The sequence below is a fragment of the Pisolithus orientalis genome (assembly GCF_024613125.1).
Source record: "Pisolithus orientalis strain OTSU chromosome Unknown F5J12scaffold_251, whole genome shotgun sequence".
In the NCBI taxonomy this organism is placed as follows: domain Eukaryota; kingdom Fungi; phylum Basidiomycota; class Agaricomycetes; order Boletales; family Pisolithaceae; genus Pisolithus; species Pisolithus orientalis.
In genome coordinates, this window is record NW_026261032.1 from 1 (window position 1) to 27532 (window position 27532).

At 48.3% G+C, this 27532-nt stretch overlaps 9 protein-coding genes across 9 annotated transcripts; 4 read left to right on the top strand and 5 right to left on the bottom strand.

Moving 5' to 3' along the window:
* Positions 1 to 1080: 1080 nt before the first annotated feature.
* On the top strand, positions 1081 to 2344 carry F5J12DRAFT_788484 (uncharacterized protein; the record flags this gene model as incomplete). The annotated part of the gene is made up of 6 exons (XM_051743727.1): positions 1081 to 1219; positions 1271 to 1404; positions 1512 to 1701; positions 1765 to 1899; positions 1948 to 2147; positions 2195 to 2344. The coding sequence occupies 6 exons, from the start codon at positions 1081 to 1083 to the stop codon at positions 2342 to 2344; spliced, it is 948 nt and encodes a 315-aa protein (XP_051594032.1).
* Positions 2345 to 2870: 526 nt separating this feature from the next.
* Positions 2871 to 3810, bottom strand: F5J12DRAFT_788485 (uncharacterized protein; the record flags this gene model as incomplete). The annotated part of the gene is made up of 4 exons (XM_051743728.1): positions 2871 to 3214; positions 3269 to 3367; positions 3470 to 3598; positions 3693 to 3810. 4 exons carry the CDS (start codon positions 3808 to 3810, stop codon positions 2871 to 2873), a joined length of 690 nt encoding a protein of 229 aa, XP_051594033.1.
* A 3305-nt stretch (positions 3811 to 7115) lies between these two features.
* F5J12DRAFT_750746 (uncharacterized protein) lies at positions 7116 to 9581 on the bottom strand. The gene is made up of 5 exons (XM_051742103.1): positions 9219 to 9581; positions 8546 to 9156; positions 7728 to 8488; positions 7564 to 7678; positions 7116 to 7509 (listed from the first exon to the last, which is right to left on the bottom strand). The coding sequence occupies exons 1-5, from the start codon at positions 9525 to 9527 to the stop codon at positions 7284 to 7286; spliced, it is 2022 nt and encodes a 673-aa protein (XP_051594034.1). The 5' UTR covers positions 9528 to 9581; the 3' UTR covers positions 7116 to 7283.
* Positions 9582 to 10542: 961 nt separating this feature from the next.
* On the bottom strand, positions 10543 to 11811 carry F5J12DRAFT_261555 (uncharacterized protein). Its single transcript, XM_051738647.1, has 7 exons — positions 11742 to 11811; positions 11567 to 11686; positions 11351 to 11519; positions 11130 to 11296; positions 10936 to 11080; positions 10770 to 10886; positions 10543 to 10720 (listed from the first exon to the last, which is right to left on the bottom strand). Coding segments are annotated over exons 2-7 (708 nt in total). The 5' UTR covers positions 11675 to 11686; positions 11742 to 11811; the 3' UTR covers positions 10543 to 10718.
* Positions 11812 to 13574: 1763 nt separating this feature from the next.
* Positions 13575 to 14478, top strand: F5J12DRAFT_750749 (uncharacterized protein; the record flags this gene model as incomplete). The annotated part of the gene is made up of 1 exon (XM_051742104.1): positions 13575 to 14478. A coding segment is annotated over exon 1 (762 nt), but the record flags the coding sequence as incomplete, so codon positions are not given.
* Positions 14479 to 14688: 210 nt separating this feature from the next.
* F5J12DRAFT_704230 (uncharacterized protein) lies at positions 14689 to 14916 on the top strand (the record flags this gene model as incomplete). The annotated part of the gene is made up of 1 exon (XM_051740547.1): positions 14689 to 14916. A coding segment is annotated over one exon (228 nt), but the record flags the coding sequence as incomplete, so codon positions are not given.
* Positions 14917 to 20246: 5330 nt separating this feature from the next.
* On the bottom strand, positions 20247 to 24101 carry F5J12DRAFT_916980 (uncharacterized protein; the record flags this gene model as incomplete). Its single annotated transcript, XM_051749197.1, has 9 exons — positions 20247 to 21847; positions 21897 to 22041; positions 22091 to 22257; positions 22311 to 22479; positions 22526 to 22645; positions 22685 to 22813; positions 22865 to 23014; positions 23071 to 23277; positions 23355 to 24101. 9 exons carry the CDS (start codon positions 24099 to 24101, stop codon positions 20247 to 20249), a joined length of 3435 nt encoding a protein of 1144 aa, XP_051594038.1.
* Positions 24102 to 24880: 779 nt separating this feature from the next.
* On the top strand, positions 24881 to 26419 carry F5J12DRAFT_951089 (uncharacterized protein; the record flags this gene model as incomplete). Its single annotated transcript, XM_051749803.1, has 8 exons — positions 24881 to 25030; positions 25082 to 25095; positions 25160 to 25310; positions 25929 to 25950; positions 26010 to 26045; positions 26107 to 26131; positions 26206 to 26296; positions 26351 to 26419. 8 exons carry the CDS (start codon positions 24881 to 24883, stop codon positions 26417 to 26419), a joined length of 558 nt encoding a protein of 185 aa, XP_051594039.1.
* Positions 26420 to 26636: 217 nt separating this feature from the next.
* Positions 26637 to 27248, bottom strand: F5J12DRAFT_878593 (uncharacterized protein; the record flags this gene model as incomplete). Its single annotated transcript, XM_051747135.1, has 3 exons — positions 27004 to 27248; positions 26816 to 26908; positions 26637 to 26762 (listed from the first exon to the last, which is right to left on the bottom strand). Coding segments are annotated over exons 1-3 (188 nt in total), but the record flags the coding sequence as incomplete, so codon positions are not given.
* Positions 27249 to 27532: the final 284 nt, after the last annotated feature.

Genomic DNA, 27532 nt, shown 5'->3' on the forward strand with positions numbered 1-27532 from the left:
GGGCCTGCTTCAATATATGCTGTGGAAATGTCCATGACACAGTGAACCAGCATCCATTTTGACAAACTCACTGTTTCCACCTGAACCTGCCAATACCAGTCATCTGGCAGTCGATTGCACTTGGGTTGTTGGCCTGCTGCAAAGTATATGTGAACCTGTCTACATCAGACACTGATGTATTGGATTATCATGGAGAGGTAGGATAGATTAGCAGTCCTGACATCCATGGTGATTCAGAGTAGAGTTGGATTGGGTGCAAATGTTATTACATAGTGTGGCTGACACATGTGATGACCACAAGATAAGAGATCATCAATAATCACATCCCAGGAGGCCAGAATAGCAAGTGGCCTATCCTGGCACAGCAGTTGTCATGAGCCAAGTGGCTGGATATCAATCTGTACAAGACCAATGATGAGACCATAGTGTATCTATGCATTACTGGCACTGCTGCATCAGTACTGGGAAAGGCAGCATTGCATTTTCTCAATGGCTGTGGAATAGGCAATTAGTTGGAAAGGCCCCAGGCTATTGTCCAATGCTTGTGGACAGTGCATAATGAAAGGTCCACATGCTGAAATATGACTGGCATGGTAGGAAGTGTAGCTAGTGCCAGACCTGTAGCAGAACATTGTATTTTCTCAATGGCTGTGGAGTACAAAATTAGGTTGAAAGGCCCTGGTCCATCATCTAATGCTTTGGCATGGTGTATAGAGGAACATGAACACCATGAAATGGAACTGGTGTGGTAGGAAGTGTAGCTAGCACCAGAGCCATAGCAGAACTCACCATCTATCACCTCTATCTTGGTACCTGTACCACACTGGAATAATATGTGGAAGCCAGAGGTACTATGCCACCATAGTGGCACCTGTTTTTGAAGGCCAGAATGGTCATTTACCAATGCCATGTAACCATGGCAGCTTCACTACAGTCTGGAAAACACTGGCATACATAGCCATGGTTCCATACTACACACTACAGCTACCAGATAACCCATCATTAACACCATGCTCACTATATCATCTTCCATTCTCAATGGCAATAAATCACAGTGCCACCCAGGATATTACACACCATATGCACCAGGAATTCTCCAGTCAAACCTTCCCAGGACTGAATGCCCCCAAACCAGATCCTCCACTCCACATTCCAACACACAGCATTGTCACTATGAATCAGATAGTGGCCAGCATGCATGCAGCATACAATAATAGAAGTAAGCTGATGTCCTGGCTGTATGTAAAATCAAATGTAAATTGTATTGCAGAGCAAAGTGGCATCAATCTGATCTGGCTTTCTGAGCACCTTTCAGCTATGGAATTGGGGGTTGATGAAACCCAGGAGGCAGGCCACCTGGCAGCACATCCATCAACTCTCACCAGCTTTGTGGATGAACCTACAGTAATCCTTGGTACTGGTGATACCTTGCATTGTGGTACCTTCCTGGCACCATCACCAATGATTTGCAAGTCAGTTTGAACATTTCCTTTACACTCTATATTATTCAGGCATCCCTGCAGACACACATGCTTGCCACTCTGGACCCCCTTCACCATGCAATGTCCAAGAGTATGACAATTGGCTCCTGGCATAAAAATGCTGAATCTTTCAATCACACTTCATGGTCACCAGGGTGCCTGGAGTTTTCCCTGGCCAGGTACCAACAGGGGCACATGGTATGGTTATATTACCTCAGGGGTATGTCTCTCAAGTGGCATCCAGACCCTGAACTTTGCCCCATCAGTTTCTGCTGACCTACAGATGATGATGCTGGTCATGAATGGTCCCAGCAGTCTTACCTCCTGGCTGCCATCCTCTCTGGTGCACTTTCAATTATGCACCCAGGCCTGTATGATGCTGGAAGGCAAGCCATGCAGTCATTGGACACATGGTCAAGTCAGCATAACTGAGATATGCAGGATGCCTTGCAGCACTGGCCATCAGTTTTTACTAATGTCTCCATAATCTCTAACTGGACCACACCCTTTCACCAGGACCCACACTCACAGTCTGATTGGTATGACATGCTGGTCATGGTTGGTGATTATGAAGATTTTGTATTGGACATCCCCACACTTGGCCTTCAGTTCCTTTACAACCCTGGCACTGTAGTTGCATTTTCTGGCTGGCCTCTTCAACATGGGGTTAGTTCTGTGGGTGGGAACTGATGTTGCTTTGCCTACTACATGAGGAACAACACACACAATTGGATAGGGATACCCCATGGGGATTGTATGAGAGTTCAGAATGTCCAGACTTGGTTGATGCCTGCAGGTCTGGTGGGACATTCTATATAACCTACACTTATCCAATAGGGGTCCATGTAAAGGTAGTTCTATAGATATTATATCCCATCCTGAGCCAAGTTATTTTCCATATACCTCTCCCCAAATATTGACTATGGCTGGCCTGTAATTGGCAGAACACTTCAACTTGGGCCAAATCCAGTCAGATGGCACACTGAGAGATTGGCTTGCTTGTTGTGCATGAGACCATGGCATATGTGCCAGACCACATGGATTGGTGATCATGATACATGGGCTGACTCAAGACAGATGGGACACTGTATCATGGGCCTCCCATACACCATGAAACACTGGAGTATTTGTCCAGCCTGTCCTACAGGATCATAATATCTGGGCCCACCCCAAGGACATGGTACAATGGACTATAAGCCCTCCATAGTACATGGGCACTCCTATTTGGGCTGAGGCCAATGGGCATGGCACACTGAAATATGCTCCCACCATTCCAAATGGAACACTGCAGGTCCAGCCAAGCCTTATTACATGGGCCACTGATATATAAGCCCTATAGGCAATAGCTTCCCAGCCAAGCCAATATATATGGGACACTATTTGTATGGCTCATGCATTTGCCAGAGGATGCCAAAAGACTAGCCCATCATCTACACTGGTAACATTAAGCAGCCTTAACTGGGCATCCATGCCAATCAACCACCATAGGATGGGCATCTGTCCCAGTCCCCTAGCATAAGGCCAGTATGTGTCCTGGGTTACAGTCATTGACTGGGAATTTGGCCCAGCTGACTGGACTTGGCCAGAACATATACCAGCCCAATAGAATCCCACTGGAGTGCCTTCTGACCCACTGTAAATAGCCTGGGGGGTGTCATCCATCCTGGCCAACTGGAGTTGGTTCAGAATTGATGCCAAACAACTGCCACCAGCCCTGGACCTGTGCCAGCCCACTATATGGTGGCCAGTAGGTATCCTGGGTCATCATTGTCAACTGGGAATTTAACCCAGCTGATTGGATTTGGCTGGAACATATACTGGCCCAATACCATCCCACTGGAATGCCTTCTGAACCACTGCAAATAGCCTGGAGTTTGTGATCCATCCTGGCCAACTGGAGTTAGTTAGGAATTGATGCCAACCAACTGTCACCAGCCTTGGCCCCCTGCCAGTCCCCTAGATTCAGCCTGGTAGATATCCTGGCTCACTGGCAATAACATGGGATCTGACCCAGCTAACTGGAAATGTCAGGAAGTCATACCAGCCCAATAGAATCCCACTAGCATGCTTTCTGATCCACTGGAAATATCCTGGAGGCTGTGATCCATCTGGCCCACCTGGAATTAGATGAGCATCCATGCCCACAAACCACCACCAGCTTATCCTCTATTCCAGCATATTTGCACTATACCAGTATGGGTCCCAGCTTACTAATACCAGCATGAAAGCTGGCTAGCCATATATTCCAACTACCTGCCATAATCCAGGCACCTGTCATGGCCCACTTGCATAAGGCCAGTATGTGTCCCAGCATACTAGAAGTGGCCATAACTCATACCAGCCCAATGGATGTACATTGATATGCCTTTTGACCCACTGGAAATAGTGTGGTGGCTGTCATCCATACTGGCCAACTGGAATTAGCTTAGCATCCATGCCAACTGACCATCACCACCTTGGCATCTGTACCAGCCCACTAGCATAAGACTGGTATGTTTCCTGGCTTATTGGCATTATCCTGGCATTTGTCCCAGCTTACTGGAATTAGCCTGGCATTCATACCAACCCAATAGAATTACAGTGGAATGCCTTCTGACCCACTGGCAATTGATGACACATGCTGGGCTCATGCCAGTGAGCCCAGACCAGGTTAGTACCAGACCTTTCCCAACTTGCCAGAATCTATGCCAGGATTATCCAGGCAAGATGTATATAGTAGTAACCCCTCAGCCACACTGTGCAGTATGGTGACATCCAATGATCATGGCTATGCTGTGTGACACAATGACAACTCAGAGGTGGGCTTGACTTTAGCTGGTCTGTGCAACATGGCCAATTGTCAACCTTGTTTGGTCATATGATACAGTACAAAGTAGGTACATTATGTGACCATCTAGGTACCACATAAGCACACCACCACTCACTCTTATTGTCTTTTGTGTTGGTTTTGGTTGGTTTCCACCACTGAACCACACTTTGACCCACATCATCAACAAGTTAGGCAGAGTCAGCTGCAACCATGTCCACAACACCTTTGGTGTGTGACAGCAGCTCTTCACACAGCATCCCAGTGAATATTTAAGGAATGAAGATGAGCATTTGGATAAAATGGATGAAAGGATGAAGCAGTGGTGGCAAATGATGAAGGCATCAGGAGCTGTATACAAACATTTACATGCTCAGACATGATGATGTGCACCATACACTAAACTACTATGATACATAATGTCCATCATCAGTCATTGGCTTGCCTTGCAATCATTGATGCTCACTACAAGGCTATGTGGCTGGTGGGATTTGCCACAGACTTGTTGTTGGGGCATATGCACAGATGTCAAAATAAGTGTCTCAATTTTCAGGGTGCAGTGACCTTGTAAACAAGGTGATTCATCCTGTGATGTGGGTGAAAAAGGCATTACATAAGCATGTAGTGGATTGCCACCAGGACAAACAGAACATATGGAACATAGTCCAGATATGTAACCAAATATTCACTTGGTGTCTCATGGCCATTCCATAGTTGAATTATAATCACTGCTGGATATGCAGTGAGAGAGCTGGATGCCACACAACAAGTTCTGACCCTGTTCCTGGCATCAGGAAATTAACACTTTACTATTTTTGACCTTTTTGTGACTTTTTTTGACTTTTTTGTGACTATTGTGACTATTTGTGACTTTTTGGGAAGGAACACCACTTCAGTGTTCAGATGGCTCACAACATCCAAGGAGTGAGTCCTGGCATGACATCATCACTCACTGGCTCTATGGCAATCCCAATCATGGTCTCACAGTCCCACTGAAGGATTGGCCATCCAACTGGTATCAGCATCAAAATCACAAGCTTGCTGCAAAGCATAGCCAGAGGTCCATCATTGCACATGAGTTCATTGACATGTAAGTGGCTCTCAGGGTCTGCTAACTCACTCATGCCTCACCCCTCACCTGCTGTCTTTTCTTTTCTTTTTTGGGGGCTTTGCTCTCTTTCACCTCTTTGCACTCTGCCACTCAGCTTCAAGTCAGATGAGTGTTGCTTCCTTGAAGCCTACCCAGAGGCTGAGCATGGCCACACCTTCCTCCATCAGGAAATTATCACTTTACTGTTTTTGACTTTTTTGTGACTATTGTGACTATTTGTGACTTTTTGGGAAGGAACCTACTATCTGTACTTTTTTTGACCATATACAGCATTTTAAAGAATGAAAAGAGAACAGAATCTATTGAGATAACTAAGTGATGATATATCTAAGCCAAGAAGACTAGAAAATGTCTGAAAATTCAGAGATATTGAGCCATTGGTGTGATGCACACTGTCTGAGAGAAAAATCACAATATCTCTTTGGAACCTCCATCAATTTGAATGTATGTGGTATCTACTGAAAGCTATGAATTAGGTGGTTTGAACAAGACCAAAATCAGCAAGAAAAGTGCAGCCATGCCTGCAGGACATGGGTAATGATAGTAGATTCCTTCCCAAAAAGTCACATTAGTCACAAAAAGTCAAAAATAATACAGTGTTATTTTCCTGATCGGGGCTCGATCGCGAGGCCATCTTGGTCGGAGAGGCTCCGCGGCTAATAATGTGGTGAAGGTGATCGGGTAAGCGTTGTGTTGTAAACAATCCTAGCGCACTCCGTAGGCATGCGTCTGTACCACTGTAACACACCACCGAGGGCCGCTGTGGGTTGAAAGGAATGCTTACCTTTGGCATATTTGTATCAGCACTATGAGCAGTAGTCATGAGCGACAGCCTTCCTTCCGATAGTAAGACATGGATCTGACCGAGCTGCTAGCGAGGACAAATTCCCCACCATGTATTATATACAATTTGGACAAATCTCCTGTTCCTCTTGCGAAAGACAACAGTAGCCTGTCAGCCCTTGATCGAGTAGGAATGACTTACCAGAGGACATACTCGAAACTAGGAACCTAACTCTTAAGAAAAGGTAGTACTCACAGAGTTATCGTGAGACTCCACCAGCTCTGTTCAATTGGGGGGAGCCCCCTCGAGCGACAGGGTCGTTCATTGACTCACTGTTTCCTCGTACTGAACGTTAATCCCCCCCGAATTCTCAGGTGAATTGTGTCCACACGAACGCCCATGTTAGAGAACGAGAGGCCGGTGTGAACTTTTGGAGGTTAGGCATCATAAATTTGCCATAAACCCTCGATGGCGGAAGTTGCTGTCCTTTTACTCGCAAAGGGACGGGGTCAGTTGCCATATTCCGCGGTCATGACATCAGGTGGCGACGACAAAGAAACGAGTCTCTGAATCGTACTCGGATACTCATCAGCTATGCATCACGACGGGTCCACCGCCACGAAGACCGTCATCCGGTGAGCGTTACACTGCAACAAACGCAAAACAACATCCGCTGGAGCTTTTATGCAATAGCCGAACTTGGGGAAGAAATGCGTTATGCCTGTGTCGCGTTGTCTTGTCAAATTATAATGGGTCTTGCGTGAAGGCGACCTTGGCACTCTGAGCTAGGTGTCATCGGGGTCATCAAAAAGAGGGTGTCGAACCGGCACATGCAGGTACAAAATACTGCTATTTTCTCGCGTTAAGTGGCTCAAATGGAGGCGCAGGTTGTTTGGTATTCTAATAGACTTCTTCCAGCCCAGAAGATCAGTCCCTGTTCCATTACTCCAAGAAAGGCAATCATTCATGTCAATCAACAGTACTCGGTGGTAGATGTTACATGTTACACGGGATACGGACGCCACAACTACATGCGGTACGACTTACAGTGCTTGGTTAAAACAGAACAGTCACTTAACGTTCCCCCTCATCGCGTTGTTACTAACCGGAATGTTGAATCTCTCCAGCAAGAATAGCTTGATGAACCAGCCCCAGGTGCTCGTGAAGTAAATTGGCCTGGTCATCGTTGAATTGTCCTGGGGGACTCGCCCACTCCACATTTTCGCCCCACAGTTCATTGAATCTCTTCATCTTATCGTCTTGCCTTGTGATGCTAAGATATTCGTGTACAGCTCTCCAGGCACTGTCAAGAGCACCGACAACCCATCTACGTGACACGGTGAGCCATCAGAGCTCATACTCAGTCCCTAATACTACTCACGCATGACGAGTGCTTAGCGCTTCACCCGCGAAGTGCAGACGTTTGTTCGCCGCAGGGTAAGTTAGGGAGGTATACATATCTCTGAAGTCACCGGGACCGAAGAATGCATAAGCCCCTAGACTCGTTATCAGCAAAATATTAAGTTGAACCGTATTCAGTCTCACCCATTGAATATGCATCACGGGCCCAATCCTTGACATGAATGTCAACGAATTGCTCTCGCAGGAATTCGTATGTAATTGGATCACCGTGTGCCTCTGCAAGGTTACGAAGCACAAGCCCCTTCAGCACTCCAACCTTGTCCGGCCCTGCAAGAGTTCCGAGACGCTCCGCGTCACTGGTCCAGGAATAGCTTGCAATAAGTACCGTGGACGGGGTATCAGAGTCGACGCCGTAGGACGGGTAGACAATGGTACGAATAGGAAGATCCGTGAATGATTGCCCACCAACGATGCCTAGCTTGGTGGTCCACCATGGCTCTTTAAAGCGAATAGCAATCTTGACGGAAGGACCGTACTCCAACTGACGCAGAGCATTCTTCTGCCTGACGTTCAACCCTGCATCTGTCATATCTATCGTGCGAAGCACGGTAAGAGGGAGGGTAGATATAACATGGGAATAGACGCGAGGCGCAGATTCTTCGTGGACTGTGATCGCGACACCAGCCTTCCGGATGAGGATTTTCTTCGATGGCCTTGGCCGGCCAACGATCTCGGACACACTGGCAACAACGGCTCCGGTGCCAGTGTCATTCTCCAATTCGATCACTCCAGGAGGAAGCTTGTGCTTTGGAAAATCGGAGGGAACAGTGATAACTAGGTCATGACTTTGATTTATGCCCGTAACTCGCTTGCCGAGCTGGATGCGGTTCCCCTTTTTACCGATAACTTCTGCCATCTTGTTCGACAGCCCTTCTGAGCCGCCACTGTGCCGTGTTTGGTGGATTATTAAATCAGGAGACAAATTAGCGTATTGAACTCACTCGAAACACCTCCAATCAACGTCACCGAAGTCTGAACCACCGACCACGTCAAATGCCAATGCGTCAAAGACGTCCTCCGACAATCCGTGGTCAAACGCCTTGGTACTGTCTTCGCGAGACTCGCACCAGTTGATCACATCATTGGAAAGATGTTGAGGAGCAAGGCCGAGGTCAGCACTGGAGATGTACTTGAATGACATGTATGCGCGGACGGAATACTTGTCATTTGCCATCAGAACCCGCCAACCGTCCTTCGTTCCCTGCTCCATATCTTCAATGAGCATCCTGGCAAACGGGCCATTGACGTCGCTGTGGATAGCATCTGGACCTGCTTTGATATAGCTAGCAGAGACGCCGAGCTGTTCAGCACGGAAAGGTCCAGGTTTGTCAGAGATTCGTTCGCGGACACCATTGTAGTAGTAGAAGCCCGGTTTCAAGTTGGGACCTTCGCGAGCATTGAAGTAGTAAGGAATAAGCTTGTCCTCGAGGCGATCTGAACCTTCGTTTAACGGAGGATAGATGATCAACTCGGCCAGGCGCTTCATAACCCCATTCTTGTACCGTCCCTGTTCATCCTTTTTCGGAAGGGGGTAACGCATAGCTCCAGCATCCTAAATGACGAGGCAAGATTAGTATCATACCATTGCGCACACCTAAGAGATGAAAGGCGCACAAAGTAATCGTACTTCTGTCCCCCTGGAAATTTGTACGTGGAGAGACGGCCACCAATGCGGTCTGAAGCCTCTAGGATCTCGTACTCGATATCCAGAGAGTCCAGCATCAACGCAGTATAAAGGCCACCGACACCAGCGCCCAAGATTCCGACCTTTTGGTTGGGGAAAAAGCGCAGTGTCTCATCTGAAATGTCAAAGAAACCGGTCTTATTGGAGTCAAGCTTGGGGAGCTTGGCAGTGAGAGAGGCATGATAATCTTCGATAATCCTTTGGCCGTAGTGGGCCAATGGGTCACCTGCGAAAGGCATTGGAAAGAAGGGTTGAGTTGAGCTCTGGTAAGGTGGTGAAGTGGGCGTTGTAGAGAGTGCACCGAAGTTCATCCCCTTTAAATAGGTGGTCCCATAGTCGGAACAATGTCGGCGCGTTCTCCATCACGATGCACGTTTTCAAATAGAGACCGGAAAGTCGCTTTCACGTCATGCGGGGAACACAAAAAGAGCCGTCTTTGCACGTTGTTTCACGTGAAGATAATCAATTGACACCCCTCCCACAGGATCAGAATGCTGAGAGGTTTCGTCACTCTGAGACCCCTATATAATTTATCAGAGGCATGACCGGAGAAATATCCATGAGCGGGGAGGTCACTTGGTTCATCGAGTGGTCCTGCACGGCAACTGTAGACGGGAACGGACGCGAACACGACGCGAACAGAATGCGCTCTGATGGAATGTCCCCTGTGTACCAATGAAATGCATAGCTTCTAGTCAGTGAAGCACAACCAGATGACCAGAACCAGTGCGAGGTACCCAAGTCTTTGGGGACCAGTAATGTGCGACGAAAATTAGGTCACCAACCGGGCTTGCATTTTGCGGGGACCGGACCTTGACAGGAGCTTAGAATAGAGGGTTGAAATGCATGACGCGATCCTACAGGAGAAAAGAGCGTAATACTAGCGTTGCACAAGTTTGCCCACTGTAGACTCTAATATCGTGGATGGTACTTGAGGTTGGCAAAATGAGACCGCGGTCCGCCCCTATACTGCGGAGTTGGAAATGTGTCAACTCAGATTCTAGAGATCTTATCTATATCTAAATCCAGTCTAACTTCGAGGTGGACGCCTATGTCAAACAAAATAAGGCCTAGCTAACCAGACACTGACTTAGTGCCCCAGAATGCGTCGAAGCCATCTAGGGTCGATATGGATCATATCCGATGCGCAGCATGTGAAGTTCCTATCCCGGTGGCACTCGCGACGCACACGGTATGAAGTAGCATAGGAGCAAGCATTATCCACACTCCCGTGCCGTGGTACTCACAATCGTGCCAGGCTATGGCCTCAGTAGATCAACAGGGAAGCCTCTGAGAGAATACAGAGTGTTCTCTTCCCACTCTCCATATGGAAGGTACTTCTGAACGTTCTTGAGCCTTGTCTAGGCTGAGGCACATTAAAGTAACGAGGTTGGACGGAGGCGAGTAAGACATCATGGATGAAACAAGCTCTCTGAATAACGGGTCAGCCTTGAAGATACGCATCCACTGAAGACCATCACAAAGGCAACCGGAGGTGACATGGATGACGACGAGGGGACAGTTTTTGAGGATATCGCGAACGGTAAGATCAATAACCCTGATCGTCTCAGATGGAGAAATGTAGTTCTTTCGTAGTTCTGCGCAGCCGTCATTTGTGGGTATGATATCCATACAGGAGATACATACGTCTGATTGCAAGGTCATTAGACTGTTCAATCACCTGCAGCATAGACTTGAAAGCATCGATCGCTTCGCCATACCGTTTCGCCCCATGAAGCGCCATGTGCTTCGTCTTGTAGCCCAAAGGGTTGGAGGGCTCCATTTTCACTGCCTATGTGAAAACTGTAGGGAACCGGCTTGTACGATGAAACCATGCATACCATGTTTGCATCCTGCAGCGCATCCTCCCACAATCCGTTCGCCGCTCGAGTTTTGCTCCGCCTGATAAACAGACCTGCGGGACTTTGAGGACCAATAGACAGCGCAGCAGATCCCGAAGCATTATCGCCAACATGTTCAACCGTCGTAACGCATTTTTTGGTGCAATCTGATGGCAGACATTAACGTGGACATCAACCACACTGGCAGCTACAAAGCGGACCTGTGATCCAGTCTGCAGTTGACTTGCTCCTCAGGATCTCGTCGTCTGATGTCCCTATGATGTTGAGGAGAATCTCAACAGCTTCGGCTGCACGTTCTTCAGAATAGAGGGTTTCGCACAACTGTTGCTGAGCAACGATGTCTGGTTCATTGAAACTCCACCCAAAAATCTTCATGGAGGATTAGACTAATAGATAGTAAGGGTAGAAAGACCTACGAGCGAAATCGTCACTAAGGGGGGACACTGTTTGTCCTTGGGGGCTAGGCTCCTCGCACGCTCGATCAGTGGTATCGCACGTCCGTAATCTCCGTTCTTCATGTACATTACTGCAAGGACCTGCGGAGTGTGTCAGAAGTGATACTTACAAGTTTGGATCGCCCGGAGCACATGCCTGGGTGTAAAGATAAGTGGCCTCGTTATCGTTGTCATCGTTTGCACTCGTTGCAAAGTACTCTACGCGTGTTATCGTCTTTTCTCGATTTCCGGATTCGAACACAAGGATCGCCTGGGTGGAATGTACAGTAAAGTTATTGTGGTAACGACCTAGATTACGTGGCGTACCTTCAGTAGTAAGAGAAATCTGATGTCGTGCAGCTCACAGACATGAAAGGCAAGGTCGAATGTCCATAGTGCACCATCAAGATCACCAAGGCCAAGCAGAGCAACCGCCATCGCAATATGGGCGATAGGCGATGGCTGAACCTGGAGGGACTTCGGACGCACATGAGTGAACATTCGCAGCGAGTAGTGAGCCTAGAGCAGACTAACCTCCTTGGCATCCTCCATTGCAGGCAACGGGCGTTTCAAACGCGATCTTATAAGCGAGCGGTTTGCTAGTACATAATATCCAGGAATTGAAGCGCTTGTAATCTCTGCTGAGAGCAACCTTTCGGTCTTCGTCGTGTCGCCCTGTATCCATTGTTTGACGGTCTCTTCACTCACTTGTACAAGTGGAAGCTGAGAAGCATGAATTTTTTGACAAATTAAATCGTTACGTAGCGAGATAGTTGTTGGCAATGCAAGTTTCGTGAGTAGATGAACACTTACATTATGCCAGTTAAAATACTCAGGGGGAAGGACATCTCTGAGATTGTGAATTATGATTTTCCCGCTAAATAACCCGCATGCGAGATACTCCCCACTTGGTGAGAGTGCAACGCCTGTGACCTCTGCAGTGTGAGGGATAATGCTGCCGATCTGCTTGTGAGATGTGCAGTCCCATATTGAAACGGATGAGTTCGCGGGGCACACGACAAATCTACCGTTGGATGTAATAGACACCCAGCGTCCAGTTCCATGGACCGGCCATTCTGAAGATGAAGAAGTTGCAAAGGTCGAAACAAGTGATTTTGCCTTTGCTCGCGACGAACAATTGCTGACCTTCGGATGACCAAGCCAACGAAGTGGACAGCCATCCTGGGGTGAAATCCATAGGACCTGAATTGTACAAAATACCGCCATCATCGGTGCTGTAGACGCTGAAGCCTTGATTTTGCGTGGCGGCAGCGAACTGACTGCCGTCTGGGGAGAACTTGACACTAAGAACCCAATCGTGTATCAGAGGAGGAAGCAATCGGGCACCGGAAGTGATGCTGAGCATCCGAGCAGTGGTGCGATCCGCAGTCAACATTTTAGTACTGTCGCTCGAGAGATATCAATCCCCCATACGCCGCCGCAACGTTCTGTGATCTTGTGCACTTTTTTATGAGTAGTCGCATTCCAGACGATCACATTATCCTCCGAGTCTGCGGTCACCATCCACCGGCCATCTCGAGAAAAGGTAATGGCTTGGACTGGTACAGGGAACTCCAAGGTTGGACCCTGTTTTTGTCCATCTTTAACCTGCCATCGACGAATTCCACCTGTGCGATATCCTGCCACCACCTGACTTTCCCCGCAAAGGTGATCGCATATACTGCATTGGATGGAGTGCCCGGAGATGCGATTTCAATATTTTTCGGATCTTAACCCGAGCAAGTTGTCAATAGGGTGGTCTCAGCCTCTCCAGTGAATGCTGGTACGTACCCATCGTCGTCACTGGCAAGCCCGCCAATGCAGCTGGTCTTGGAGTTCAGAGGAAGAAAAGACAAGCTCGTTCAGCTATTGATATCATCGGATCAGTGCACGTGACCTATCTCACTACAGTATCATATTCTGGACGTTTACTGCTAACTAGTGAGCCTGCGATCTTGGACGCAGTCAAGAGGGCCTTCGTAGCGATCACGTGAACATTATGTAATCTAAGACGCGTTCAGACTTAGATTACTTCCCCTGTCTCTCGCCTCTCTCGTCTTCGACCTTCGTCGTCTCTCATCCAAGCATTCATCGTTCTTGCGCATATACTCCTCAGTTCTTCGCTCTACATCATGTCTGGCCCCCCTGCTGGTATCCCCTTCACTCCCGCAGTCCCAGCTGGTCTTGGCATACAGTCTGCTCCCACCTCTGCTCTGGTAGTCACAGCTGTTCCAATCTCATCTACCCCTGCCAACCCCACCATTTCAGTCCCCGCTCCTCCTGTTTCGTCCGCTAATACCACTCAGCCCCCACCTTCTTCAGTGGTTATGCCCACTAGCAATGCTGGTAACCCCTCCCAGCAAATTTTGGCCACATATATGCTGCTTCCCCCCTCAGACCAGCTTGCACTAGACTCTTTGCTTGAGAACCACTGCAACTCCCCAACCTCAACTCATTGGTTCAAGGTTCAATGTGCTCTCCTGTTTGACCTTTTGGACAATGCTCCCATTTTCTCTCTGGACAGCACGTGCCTTCCCATCCCCAAACTTATTAACAACCTCGCTGATGCCGGCTTCCATGTACCTTTAACCCTTTTTTCCTATGACGCTCTACATAAATTACAGAACCAACCTCTTGCTGTTAAAACGGTCAAGGTTCACCAGAACGGTCAGAACGTTCATATTCTTGACATCACCCAATTTCCTCCTGAAGAGGAGATGCTCCCTTTGGACTGGCATTCAGCCTGGGAGCACTATATCAATTGGATTGGCACTCAAGAGGGTCTCATTGCAAAGCACATGTGGTCCTGCCACTTTCACTTTCTCATGCACATTCATAAGTTCCACGAGCGCTTCCCAGCCATCCTTCAGTTCGACATGGACGTTCGCTCCACTGCAGCATCTGACCCTGACTTCTTCCTCACCACTGAGGAATACAAAAATAAATATCTCCACACACAAGTCAGCGTCCTCCAAGCCCCTCCTGCCCCCACTGTCCCCACAGACAAGTCTTCTCATGGACACTGTTTTTCGCCTTATGACCACAAAGTTCATAATGACTCCCCTGATGATTCCTTTCGGAATGGTCAGCAACACTCTCCCACTTGCATCATCTGCCTCAGATCAGGCCACAAATACTCATCCTGCAACAAAGAGACTATGCAGAAAGGTCAACAAACATTTGCAAAATCTCAAGATGGAAAGCTTGTCCGTCGCAACAACAATTCCCCACTGTGTTTCTTCTATCAGCTCGCCAGGAAGCCCTGTTGCAACAACCATCCTGACCAACATCTCTGTGCTGCTTGTGGTTCCCAAGACCACGGTGCCTCTAATCACAAGTCAGCCTAAATTCCACACTCCCTTACCCTTTCTATGTCCAGCTGACATTTTTCCTCCTCATTTCATCTTCTCTGGCTGTCCTTGCATTCTCTCATCTCCCTATGACTTGGATCCAGATTTCTCTCACATCATCACACCCTATTCAGCACTTGCATTCAACTCCTTCCTCCATGCATGTAAATTATTTGATCAATATCCAGATTTGCCTTTCAAACTCACCCACAGCTTCCCCATTGGCAATCTGCCTCCCCTTACCCATTCTTACACCCCATCCAACCACTGTAATATTGCTGAATTTCATGACACCATCTGCACTTATATTCATGAAGAGCTTTCTCTTGGTTGTTTCTCTGGACCCTTCTCTTCTGCCGAACTTTTTCACAAGATTGGTCCCTTTAGATTGTCACCTTTCCAGATTGTTGTCAAACCTGGTGTCGAAGGTTCTCCTTCTAAGATTCATGTCTGTCGGAACCTTTCCCACAAAGGCACTCCTGGTCTTTCAGTCAATGACCAAATTGATCCAGATGAGTTTCCCACTAGATGGGGTTCAGCTGAACTTGCTGCTTCTCTGGTTAGTTTCACTCTCATTCCCCTCCTCTTCTCTCTTTGGAGTTCTGGGTGTGGATGCACTTTGCCTGAAGGATCGTCCCCTCTCTGGGTCCTTCCTGATGGTTTGAAGGCACACTTCCCCTCCATCTCTCTTCTTCCCTGGGCTGCCTTTCAATGACACATTCATCATTTGCCCCCCACTTTCTATCGCTCCTCTCATTCATGACTCCCTGTTCTCATTCATTCATTTAGATCGCTCGTGCCCCACCGGGCACACAAGCTGCTTCCCTTGACATTGAAGCTGCTTACCGTGGTATCCCTATTCTCCCCAATCACAAGTGCTTCTTGGTTGTCATGTTTGATGATCAATTCTTTTTAGATCATGTTCTTCCTTTTGGACTTTCTCCCGCCTCCAGTCTCCAAGGTGAAGTCGCAGATGCAGTCATAGATATTTGGGATGCTCACGGCGTAGGCCCATCTATCAAATGGGTCGACGATTTCAATCTTTTTCACTCTCCTTCTCCTTCTGGTCCCTTTCTAGGCATCTGTGATGGTGAAGTTTATCACTACAATTATGATCTTGAACATGCCAAAGCCATTATCACTCCCTTAGGCATTCCTTGGCATAAAGAAAAAGGCCAGCCTTTTGGTGATACCGTAGAGTATCTCAGATTCCTATGGGACATCCCTCACAAATCAGTTACGCTCCTAGAGTCAAAGCATTGCAAATACACCTTCCGTTTATCCACCTTTCTCTCTTCTCGCAATTCTTGCATATTCAAGTGTGACACCAAGAAGATAGCTGGTACTCTAAACCACATTTCCTTTGTCTTCCCTCATGCTTGCTTGTTCATCTCCCCTTTGTATCACTGGATCTCTGAATTCCCTGATGAGTTTAAACCTCGCTTCATCCACCCTTCAGTTGTTTCCAATCTTTCCTGGTGGCTCAATCTTCTTAGCTCCCCCCAACCCCCACGTTCAATTTCACCTCGTTCTTCTCCCTTGGATCTGCAAATTTGGGTCGACATGTCTACTGATTTCAGAATCGGTATCATCTTTGGTGACTCGTGGATGGCCTGGCCCCTGGCTACTCATTGGTGAGACTCACACCATGATATTGGTTGGCTTGAAGCTGTCACTATCGAACTTGCCATCCAATTGGTAATTAACCGTGGCTTCTCCCACTCAGACATCTTAATACACAGTGACAATCAAGGTGCAATTGCTGCTTTCGAAAAGGGTCATTGTCGCAATTACATGACCAATCTAGCCATCCGCCGCTCGGCTCTCTTGTCCCACAAGGCACGGCTTCACTTTCTTTTCTCTTATGTTTCATCTGCCAACAACTTGGCAGATCCAATTTCCTGTGGCATCCTTCCCTCTATTTCTACGTGCATCCCTGACCCTCCTTCACTCCACTCCTCCATCACTTCCTCCTTTCAGCATGGTCCTCCCTTCTCCTCTTGAAGAGTTCCTTTCAGACATCGACCCCAATGCTGCTGCCTCTGCCTTTTATGCTAATGCCGACTCCCTCTCTCATCACATGGTCGCTTCCTCTTTAAGCACCATCCATTCCAAAACTCCCCGTCGACCTCGTCCTGGCTCCTCCATCCAACCCTCCCCATGGCATCCACACATTGTTGCCAGTGACTGTCTCATATGTTGGTCTTCCCCCCACGGTGCTGATTTCTTGTCCTCCCTCGAGAGCCTTTTTCCCCAACAATCAGTCTTCCGCCTTTTTCAAGTCATGCTTCAATCCTTAGACCATAGCACCCATTCCAACTATGGAGCGGGTCTTCTCCGTTTTACTCAATTCTGTGACTTACTCACTCTCCCGGAGGAGTCCCGTATGCCAGCCTCACCTGAGATCATTTCCCTCTTTTCTGCACATCATGCTGGACACACCTCAGAAAAGATGCTTAATAACTGGCTTGCCAGCCTCCATTTTTGGCATATTGTTAACGGCGCCCCTTGGTACAGAGATGACATGCTTTGCCATGTTCGCAGAGGCTTCACTAAACTTGTCCCCCCATCTTCCAAACGTGACAAACGCCCTCCTGTTACCATTGAGACTCTCTGCATTCTTCACGATCGTTTGGATCTGGCCAACACTTTTGATGTGTCTGTTTGGGCTCTTGCCTCGGTAGCGTTTTGGTCTTGCTGTCGCCTTGGCAAACTTCTCATTCCCTCCCAGAACGTTTTTGACCCATCTAAACATGTCTCCTGGCAAATCCTCCCTCTTTCCATCTCTTCGTTAGACAATGGTATGTGTCACTCTACTTTCCACATCCCCTGGTATAAGACCACCCTCTCTCTTGGCACGGACATTTCTGTCACTTCTCGTGATCACCACACCTGTCCCCTTCTAGCCTTATTGAACCATTGCACAGGCAGTCTCAGCATTCCATCGGATGCTCCTCTCTTCGCATTTTGTACATCTTCCGGTTGGTCTCCCATGACCCACGCCTGGTTTCTCAACCGTTGCAATCAGATTTGGGTTTCTGCTGGCTTCCCCGATATGCCTGGTCACGCCTTTTGCATCGGGGGGGCTACAGAACTCTTACTTCAGGGAGTGCCTCCTGACATGGTCGCCACTCAAGGAAGATGGAAATTGCAGGCCTTTTTAGATTACTGGCGTCAAATCAATAGCATACTTCCTCTCTTCATTTCTTCATCTGCTGACTCCACCCGTTTACTTTCTCTCGATTCAATCATGGACAATTTCGCTTGTCGTACCAATCTCCATACAGTACCTTCCCGTTCTTGATGCTCCCTGTTCCTAGTACCATTGTTCTGTATATGTTTGCTAGGAATCCTATTCTGATCGCTCCTGTGCTTAACTCCAGTGTGTGGGGTGTCTCGAGGCCACTTCCGTTGTGAGCTTAGCTCTGTTATGGTCGGACCTGTGGCCTCTCCTCCTCTCTTCCACTCGCCCGCTCTTACACGCTCAGAAGGCCACGCCGCTTGTTTCCACGCACTCTTCCGTTTCGATCCCTCCCTCGACCGGGTCACGTGACCTCTTCCACCCTCAATCTCTCGGTCTCGCAGTCACGTGACTTCCGCTCTGTGCATGTGCAGTCTCGGCATCTCGGCGTCTCGGCACGCTCGCTCGATTCCAGAGCATAGTGTTCGGCGGCCTTCCCCCCACACACTAGATCGCATTCTCCTTTGTGATCTACGCTTTTCTACTCACCTTTGCCCTTTTCATCTTCTTGATCTCTTAACCTGTATCTTCATCTCTCCATCTCTGTTTGTTCACCTAGCTACGAAGGTTTAGGACCAGGAAAAACGACGCGGATTTGGCTGTACGGGTCATTATAATGATCCATGAGCTCCACAAGATCTGGTGTATTCGTCTACATAGGGCAGGTTGGCGAAAGCATGTCGAAGAAGGTGATGTATTGACATATTAGTACATGCAATCATCCAACCCGGAAAATTTTCGCAGCACATCCACTGCCCCGCACTCGATCCCATTATATCCTCACACTCGTTGACCCCGTCTACCTTTCACTTCCTCCCACCAGGATCCGAATATTGCATACTGATATACTTGTGTTGGGACCGTCGAGTTACTGGGTAAGCTGACCTTATGGTCGACATGTGGGTCTTCCCTTCCTTAGAACCATGGCTGTACCACTGTCCCTTACGAGCAACCAGAAACTAAGCTCGTGACAAGGTAACCAGCAACACAAATGGCCCGCAAGTCAGACTGATTCACAGAGCACAGCATAATCGCAATTCTTGTCACTATTCAGCGTTGATGGCCCACCATAGTTATCTTTGCAACGGACCAGTTGTACGTGAGCAACCACATCACGCAAGGTATAGTACTGTCCGCGTTCGCTGTACAGGTAGTCATGTCAAACGTTCCTTGCGACGTGAGTCACTACTATCTGACAGTGGACAACCATATGGTGGTTTCCGTTGACTTCGCTTCGTAGGATGCATCCAGTACTTTTTTTTTTCATGCCATTCTTGGGACGACACAAACCTATTAATGATCTATAACTCGGACAAAAGATATCCCTGGTCGCGTGTTGTAACAATACAAATTAGCTGACATGTAAAAATCATCAGGTCCTGGATCGCGTCGTCGCTCTTGTAGTCCTGGTCTTCGCACCGCAAACCTCTTCCCCCTCCTTTATCTTCGCATTCGCTGTTATATCTCGTCCCGTGCGAGTCGCCCTAATCGCCATCTTCCGTACTTTCGTCTTCTCTCGACGGCATATTCTGACTTCCGGAAGAACTTTGGATGTCATCATAGCTTGGAGGAACGGCGCGACAGATGATAGTAAGGGAGATAAATATGGGGTGCGTGTGGGGATCGCGATTCCTCGTCGGAGGGTCAAGCTTTCACTACACGGATGATGCTACGCCAAGATGAACAATGTCGGTAGGGCTATAATGAGGACGACTGTGACGTTGAAATCGGAACGGAAGAGCTTTCTGGGGGCACTCCGAAAACCCCCAGGAAGCCATTTCATCGAATTCGTGATACCGCACGAGAATTACTCACATGAACAGGGTTGAGGATCTTGTAAATGGCAAAGGATGTATGCATAGTACAAGTGGTAATAGATGGAGTTATTGAGACTGTCGTCATTCATGGCACATGAATATGAGCATTCTCCAACGCAGCCCCAAGTATTACATAAATAAGTAGGTAGCAATTATGAGCGCTCAACTAACGAGAACAGCACGAAATGAAAAGCGATCGAGATAAAGGATGAAAGGCAGACCAGTCTGACTCAGTTCAAACCCCCATATGCGTGTCACAGGATTTCCAAGACTTTCGCCCGAATGTTCTTGGGGGTGATGTTAGTTCCAGGCCCCGGGACGACAATTTCGCTCCCGGTAGCAACCCTCTTGTACGTTCTATTCGACTGTTGTACGAGAAGCAACGCGTTGAATGGCTGTCCGAGGCGGGCAATCATCGCTAGTGCGCGGGTGTAGCTGTCCACCGGGGGCATGGGCACAGTGGGTAATGACGCAACTTCATCCGCGTCAGAGTTAGTATCAGACTCCGAGCCATCTCCCCAAGTAACCCCATTACTCGGACCTCGGATATGATGAATCCATGGATTCACGAAGACGAATTTCTTTGCTTCGTGTAGTGGAAGATCATCTGCGGTCGTGAACTCTACATTTTCAAGTCCCGATACCCTGGCACGATAAAGCTTCTCATTGCCATTACATGGGTTCTCGAGACTTTTCACAGAGAAGACGACGCATGGAAGGTGTAGACGTCGGGTTGCAAAGCGGGCGGGGGAAAGACGATTGATGTTATTGTATATAATCCGCGCGTGGTGCCGGGTCAGCCTGCCACGTAATTCGTTGATGCACTTTTCCATTTCTTCCCCTTCGAGAGGCGGAGGGTTGTAAGCAATTTGGCTATAAACGGAAATGGAAGCTGGGAGACAACTGTTGTATGACGATGACTTCCCTGACCATGCAAGCACCGTTACCTCGCCAGTTCGAGCCACAATCTCCTCCAGGAGGTGTCCAATAGCGTCGGCTCCTTCACCGTAGTGAGGCCTGATATCAGACTTGAATATGCCGATGAGAGAATATGCAGCATCCTCCTCGACCGTCGCATTGCGGGTCGAAGCCAGACGAAGTTTCTCGTGCACCCCAAGATCGTCTGGAGAGAATGTGATGATGGTTCCGCGGGGAATCTTGATAGCATCTGCTAGCTCCTGCATGATCTCTGGAGATTCCTTGTGGTTCGGGACAATATTACCGAGGTATGGTTTCCATTCGCAGTCATAGAAAAAGATGACCTTCGGTGAGAGAAGTTCTTGTAAAGTCCATGCGCGGGTCATCCATAAACTACCGGTAAGGTCCCCGGGCTTAGACGGGTGGGCCACACCAGCGAGGAATACGAGTGTGGCTGCCGAACTCGCATACCATTTGTACATGGATGTAAGAGATTGATTAAGGACGGAACTTGTGGACTTGTCGATACAACAGGTATCTGACCATGCCCAATTGTAACCAAGTCTGCGTGTCTCCTCGCAGAATTTGCGCAATTTCTTATTCAAGGGCTCGTCCGAAAGGTTCCATACGGATTTGACTACGTTGACATCCTCGAATGACGGCTCGTTCCCTTGCCATGCGTGCGAAAACATTACGTATCCAAAAAAACCTGTAATAACTCGTCGGATCCGTTCGTTGTCTATGTCTGTCGTCATGGATGAAACAAGCTCTTTGAATGATGGATCAGCCTTGAAGATACGGATCCGCTCAGGAACGTCGCAAAGGCAACCAGAGGCGACATGGATGACGACAAGGGGACAATTTTTGAGGGTCTCGCGAACAATACAATCGATAACCGCGATCGCCTCAGATGGAGAAACATAGTTTTTGCGCAGTTCTGTAAAACCGTCATTTGTAAATATGAGGTTCATACAGGAGGTGCATACGCTTGATTGAAAAGTCATGAGATTGTTCAATTACCTGCAGCATAGACTTGAAAGCATCAATCGCGTCGTCATACCGTTTTGCTCCATGAAGAACCAGGTACTTCGTTTCGTGGCCCCAAGGGTTGAAGGAGTCTACTTTCACTGCCTATGCGGAAACTGTAGGGGACCAGCTTATAGACGAACGCTATGCGTACCATATTGGCATCCTGTAGTGCATCCTCCCACAATCCTTTTGCCGCTCGAGCTCTGCTCCGCTTGATAAACAGACCTGCGGGACTTGTAGGACTGGGAGATGATGCAGCAAATCCAAAAGCTTCATCGCCAACTTGCTCAAGTGTCGTGGCACACCTTTTGGTGAAATCTGACGGCGGTCACTAACATGCAGTCAACCAGACTGGCGGCTAAAATACGGACCTGCGATCCAGTCAGCAGTTGGCTCGCTCCTGAGGGTCTCCTCGTCTGATGTCCTGATGATGTTGAACAGAATATCCATGGCTTCGGTGGTACGTTGTTCAGTAAAGAAGGTTTCACACAGATGCTGCTGAGCAATGATATCCAATCCATTGAAATTCCACCCAAATATCTTCATAGGGGTTTAGATTAGTAGCTAGCGACGGTAGAGTACTTACGAGCGAGATCGTCACCAGCGGCGGGCATTGTTTGTCCTTGGGGGCTAAGCGTTTCGCATGCTCGATCAATGGTATTGTACGCTTGTAATCTCCTGCCTTCATGCACATAACTCCAAGGACCTGCGGAGTGTGTCAGCAGGAACACTCACATGTCTGCACATGCAGACCACACGCCTGGGTGTAAAGGTAAGTGGCCTCATCATCGCTGTTATTGTTCGCTCTCGTAGCAAGGTCCTCCACACGCGTTATCGCCTCTTCTTGATTTCCGGATTCGAACACAAGTATCGACTGAGCGGAACATAGATAAATCCTGGGAAAAATCTAGACCATCTCACACACCTTCAGTAATAAGAGAAATCTGTTATCGCGCGGCTCACAATCGTGAAAGGCGGGATCGAATGTGCGCAGCGCTCCCCCTCGATCACCCTGGCCAGGTAGAGCAACTGCCATCGCAATATGGCCGATAGGCGATGACTGAACACGGAGGGACTTGAAATGCACGCGTGAGCGAACATGTGCATGGGGAAGCAAGAAAGCAGGCTGACCTCCTTGGCGTCCTCTATGGCAAGTGCCGGATGATTCAAACGCACTCGTATGAGAGCGCGGTTTGCTAGGACGTGGTGGCTGGGACTTGAAGCACTTGCGATCTCCTCTGACAGCGGCGCCTCGATGTTGGTCAGGTTAACCTGTGTCCATGATTTGAGGGTCTCGTCACTCATTTGTACGAGTGGAAGCTGAGAAGCGTGGAGTTCCTTTAGTAATCCATTAAAGCATTACGCAACGTATTGATTGTTAGTGATGCGACGTTCATAGGTAGATGTAAACTTACAGCAGGGTCGAAAGCAAGGACATCCCCGAGATTGTGGATTGTGATATTCCAGCCATTTCCACATGCGAGATACCGCCCACTTGGTGAGAAAGCGATGCATTTGACCTCTGCGGTGTGTGTGATAATGGCACTGATCTGCTTGCGGGACACACAATCCCATAGTGAAACCGATGAACCTGCAGTACATGCAATGAATCTGTCGTTAAATGCTATAGATATCCTGTGTTGGTTGTCATGGATCGACCACTCTGAAGCCAGCGACTTGGAAAGGTCCAAACAGGTGATTTTTCCTTTGTTCGCGACGAACAGCTGCTGGCCATCAGACGACCAAGCCAACGGAGCGACCGGACTTGAACTGACTGAACCGTTTTGACCTGATTCGAACAAGACATCACCATTGTGAGTGCTGTAGACACGGAAACCTTCATTATGCGAGACAGTAGCAAATCGATTACCGTCCGGGGAGAACCTGACACCATTAACCAGAATGTGCCGGAGGGGAGGAAGGAGTCGGATACCGGAAGAGAAACTGAATATCTGGGCGTTTTGGTGGTCCGCAGTGGCAATTTTGGTGCTGTCGCTAGAGATGTCGACCCCGAATACAGAGCTACTGTGTTCTGTGAGCTCGCGCACCTTTTCATGGGTGGCTGCGTTCCAGATGGTTGCGTTCCCCGCGCGGTCTCCAGTCACAATCCACCGGCCATCCTGAGCAACGACAACAGAATAGATACTCCCATTCCCGAACATGGGTGGACCCTCTTGTTGTCCGTCTTCAATCTTCCATCGACGAATACCACTTCCATAATACCCTCCTATGACATGGCTTTCACCCGCAAAAGTGACCGCGTATGTATCACTGTAAGATACCATTTCGATCCGTCTCGCATCTTAAGTAACCACCCCAGCAAACTGTCAGTAGGGCTGCCTCAGCCTCTCTAACTGCTGGTACGCACTCATCGCCGTCGCTGGCAAGCCTGCCAAAACAGCTTCACACTGGCGTTTAGAGGGGAAAAGAAGGAAGCATCGTAGACATCGCTCCACTTAGCACCCGCAATACGTGCACTGCGGATCAGTTCACACGACAAAAGATTTTGGCAGTGGTAAGTCTTTGTAATGATACCTAGTGTCAGATTATGCCCTTCCACAACATCCAGTATTTTCGTCTGCCTTCAGTAAAGTCATCTATAGAGCAAGCGTTCCCAGAAGAAATATGTCGAAGGAAAGGCGTAACTAGTACCTTGAACCTGTGCGTGTTGCGACACGCAAATATTTGTGCCTTGATGGTCGTTTCCACAGCCTCATCGGCATCATTGCTGTTAAGTCGCTTGATCATCGAATCATCATCCGCGGGACTATGTAAACGATATAGGTACATATGGTGCCCTCCTAATATATCCCAAGGTAGAGCAGCACTGCTTACCTCTTTCTTGGCAAGGATGGCTTCCATGGGGAATGATATAATACCCTTGACTGATCGGCAGGTGCCACGTCTGCACCTCGATCACGGTTACCCTCGTCCTCCTTTCATGTCGAGCAGTAGCTTTAATGCAGAGTTGACTCTTGGCCCAGCTCTGGTTGGGACAACACTAGCGTCGTGCCTCTTCGGTTGCTCCGTCATACAGACATTCGGATACTATAGGCGATTCCCGTCGGACTCGACGATCATTAAGACTTTGGTAAGTGTTCGCTACTGTATGATGTTGGTTTCTTGAGACTACGTTTAGCAGGTAGGTACCATCATGTATGTCCACGTCTTTGCCCTCGCCTATGAGCAATAGTGGAATTGGTTTCAATTCCCCAACTAGGTTGCTGACTCTCGCGCACATCGTTTGTGTCATCTACTGGACATGGATAGTGACCGTCACTGCATTTGGAAAACCTAACGAAGTCACGATATTCACCCCTTCGAGAGGAGCCAATCTGGTTATCACACCTTTCATATGCTATCTTGTGCAGGTACGAAACCTGACGAACAATGTTCTTACACAGAACTCGGCTCATTCCACCAGCTCTTCTTCGCATTCCGTCTTTACAGATTCTCCGAGGTTGGCTGCTTTCCATGATATGTTTCGTCCTAGGTGGGATCAGTTTCGTCGGCACGCTCGTCGACGCAGCAAGAGCCCTCGATAGACAATCATTGGAGGGAACATGAATGCTCAGTACTGGCTAACAATTTTGACCTTGGTTAGTGGTGCAATGTGTGATCTGATCATCACAACGGGTCTTGTTTTCCATCTGAGGAAACAGCGCGCAAAGACAAAGATATCGAGGTAGGTACGGTAGTCAGAATGATCGCTGATTGTGATGACTGGTCGATTTAGGACTATCGATTTACTGGATAAGTTGACTGTATGGTCGATAGGTAGTTTCCTTTTTCTTAGGATCGCTGTTGTATCGCTCCTTACAAGCAGCCAGAAACTGGGCTTGTGACAAGGTAACCAAGCAACATGAGTTCTTGGAATTCAGACCGACCGTAGAGCACAGCATAAATGCTGTCCTTGTCACCATTTCGTGAGTCAGGGCTTGTTGCTGTATTAATCACAGCAGCACTGAAGTACTGATGATCCACTACAGTTTTCTTTGCAACGGACCACCTGTATGTGTAGTATACAAAACTGTGGCAAGCCGCTTCTCACCTCACACTCTGTTTGCTAGTTATATGGTCAGCGCTCTACATCGTTCTCGCAGATGGTAGGGTGTCGACTTCAGTAACTCACCTGTTGACTACGTCTTACCCGACTTTTCCTGACAGTCTACACTAATACCTTCCTTGCCGCGTGAGCTTAGGAGAGTCCTTCACCTCCGTCCACTTGCTTATAGAAATCTCTGCGCCTATCATCAGACTGAACAGCCGTACTCCTCACGTTGAACACGACATCACGCAAGGTGCAGTGCTCTCTACCTTCATTGGACAAGCAGCCATGTCAAACGTTCCATGCGACGTGAGTCGCTATTATCTGACTGACGTCATTCTCGTCGTTGACTTTGTTTCCCAGGCTGCATCCAGTATTCCTTCCACACCATCCCTGATTCAACACAAACCTTGTGACCTCTCACCCGCCTAGGGAGTGTAGACAAATACATTATTTATGCGGCAAGTTGGAACAAGCCTGAGCGGAAGTCCTCTACATAGTTGATATGGGTTCTTATTCATATAGATTGCTCCGTCCTCTCATTTATTCGTTTCCATTTGTCTTTATTTCTTCGTTTTCGACTACAAAGATGTGCAGTAGCCTACCCTCACATGTATGTAGGGCACAGCACAATCGCGCCTTCATCCAGCTGAGTGCGAGTGAATCACCAAACGAGGGCTGAGAGTAACAACAATAGCAGGTTAGTAGTCACGCATACTATTCTGATCTAATCAATCACGCCCAGATGATCTTCCTTAATCGTGCCTATAGCGAACTACCGAGCAGGTGAGCCAAAGCGAACGAAAAAAAAAAAGCCAGGTAACGTGCAATTTCCGCGGCGTCCACACGAGTACCGATGATCTTCAATCGCACGCGCGTATTTTTCTCGATGATATGGTCATCTGAAGCAAATGACAGAAGCTTAGAGATGAGGTTAAATTTCATGTTAGCAAATATGAGTATAAGCTGATGATTAGCGTGAGGGACAACTTTGCGTCGCGGGCTAGCGTACGCACCTGATGTGATACGAAAACTTGTAGGGGTCCTACGTCAGCGAAGAAGCCCATGCGTTATTCACAACGCCATCAACAACTTCTCCGTTGGACGGCTTGAAAACGCGTGACAAACTCAGCCTGTTCACTTCTGCCGATGTCTATTCCTCTGTCGGTGTCCAGGATCGAGACTGCAGCGATAATGTAGCCATATTGACCTGAGCATGTACCTTTGACGTCTGCGCACAGCTTGGACTCCAAGAATTGGAGTATGCAGGGTCCGAAGTACGAAGGGTGGAGCAGGATCGTGTGGGTGAGCTCTTTCTGTAAAATGAGGTACATAGTCGCACAATTAGAGAGACAGAAGTACTTGCAATGGAGAACATGGCGGGGACACAACACGTCCCCCGAGTGACATGGGCTCGTAAAATGAACGTGGAGATCTTACCCCTGGTGTAATTTGACTTAAGAAACTATGCTGTTTGGTTACGAGTTCGCGTAGCCACGCTGTTTCGACATCTGAGCACGAGGATACCTCACTGCCAATGCACGT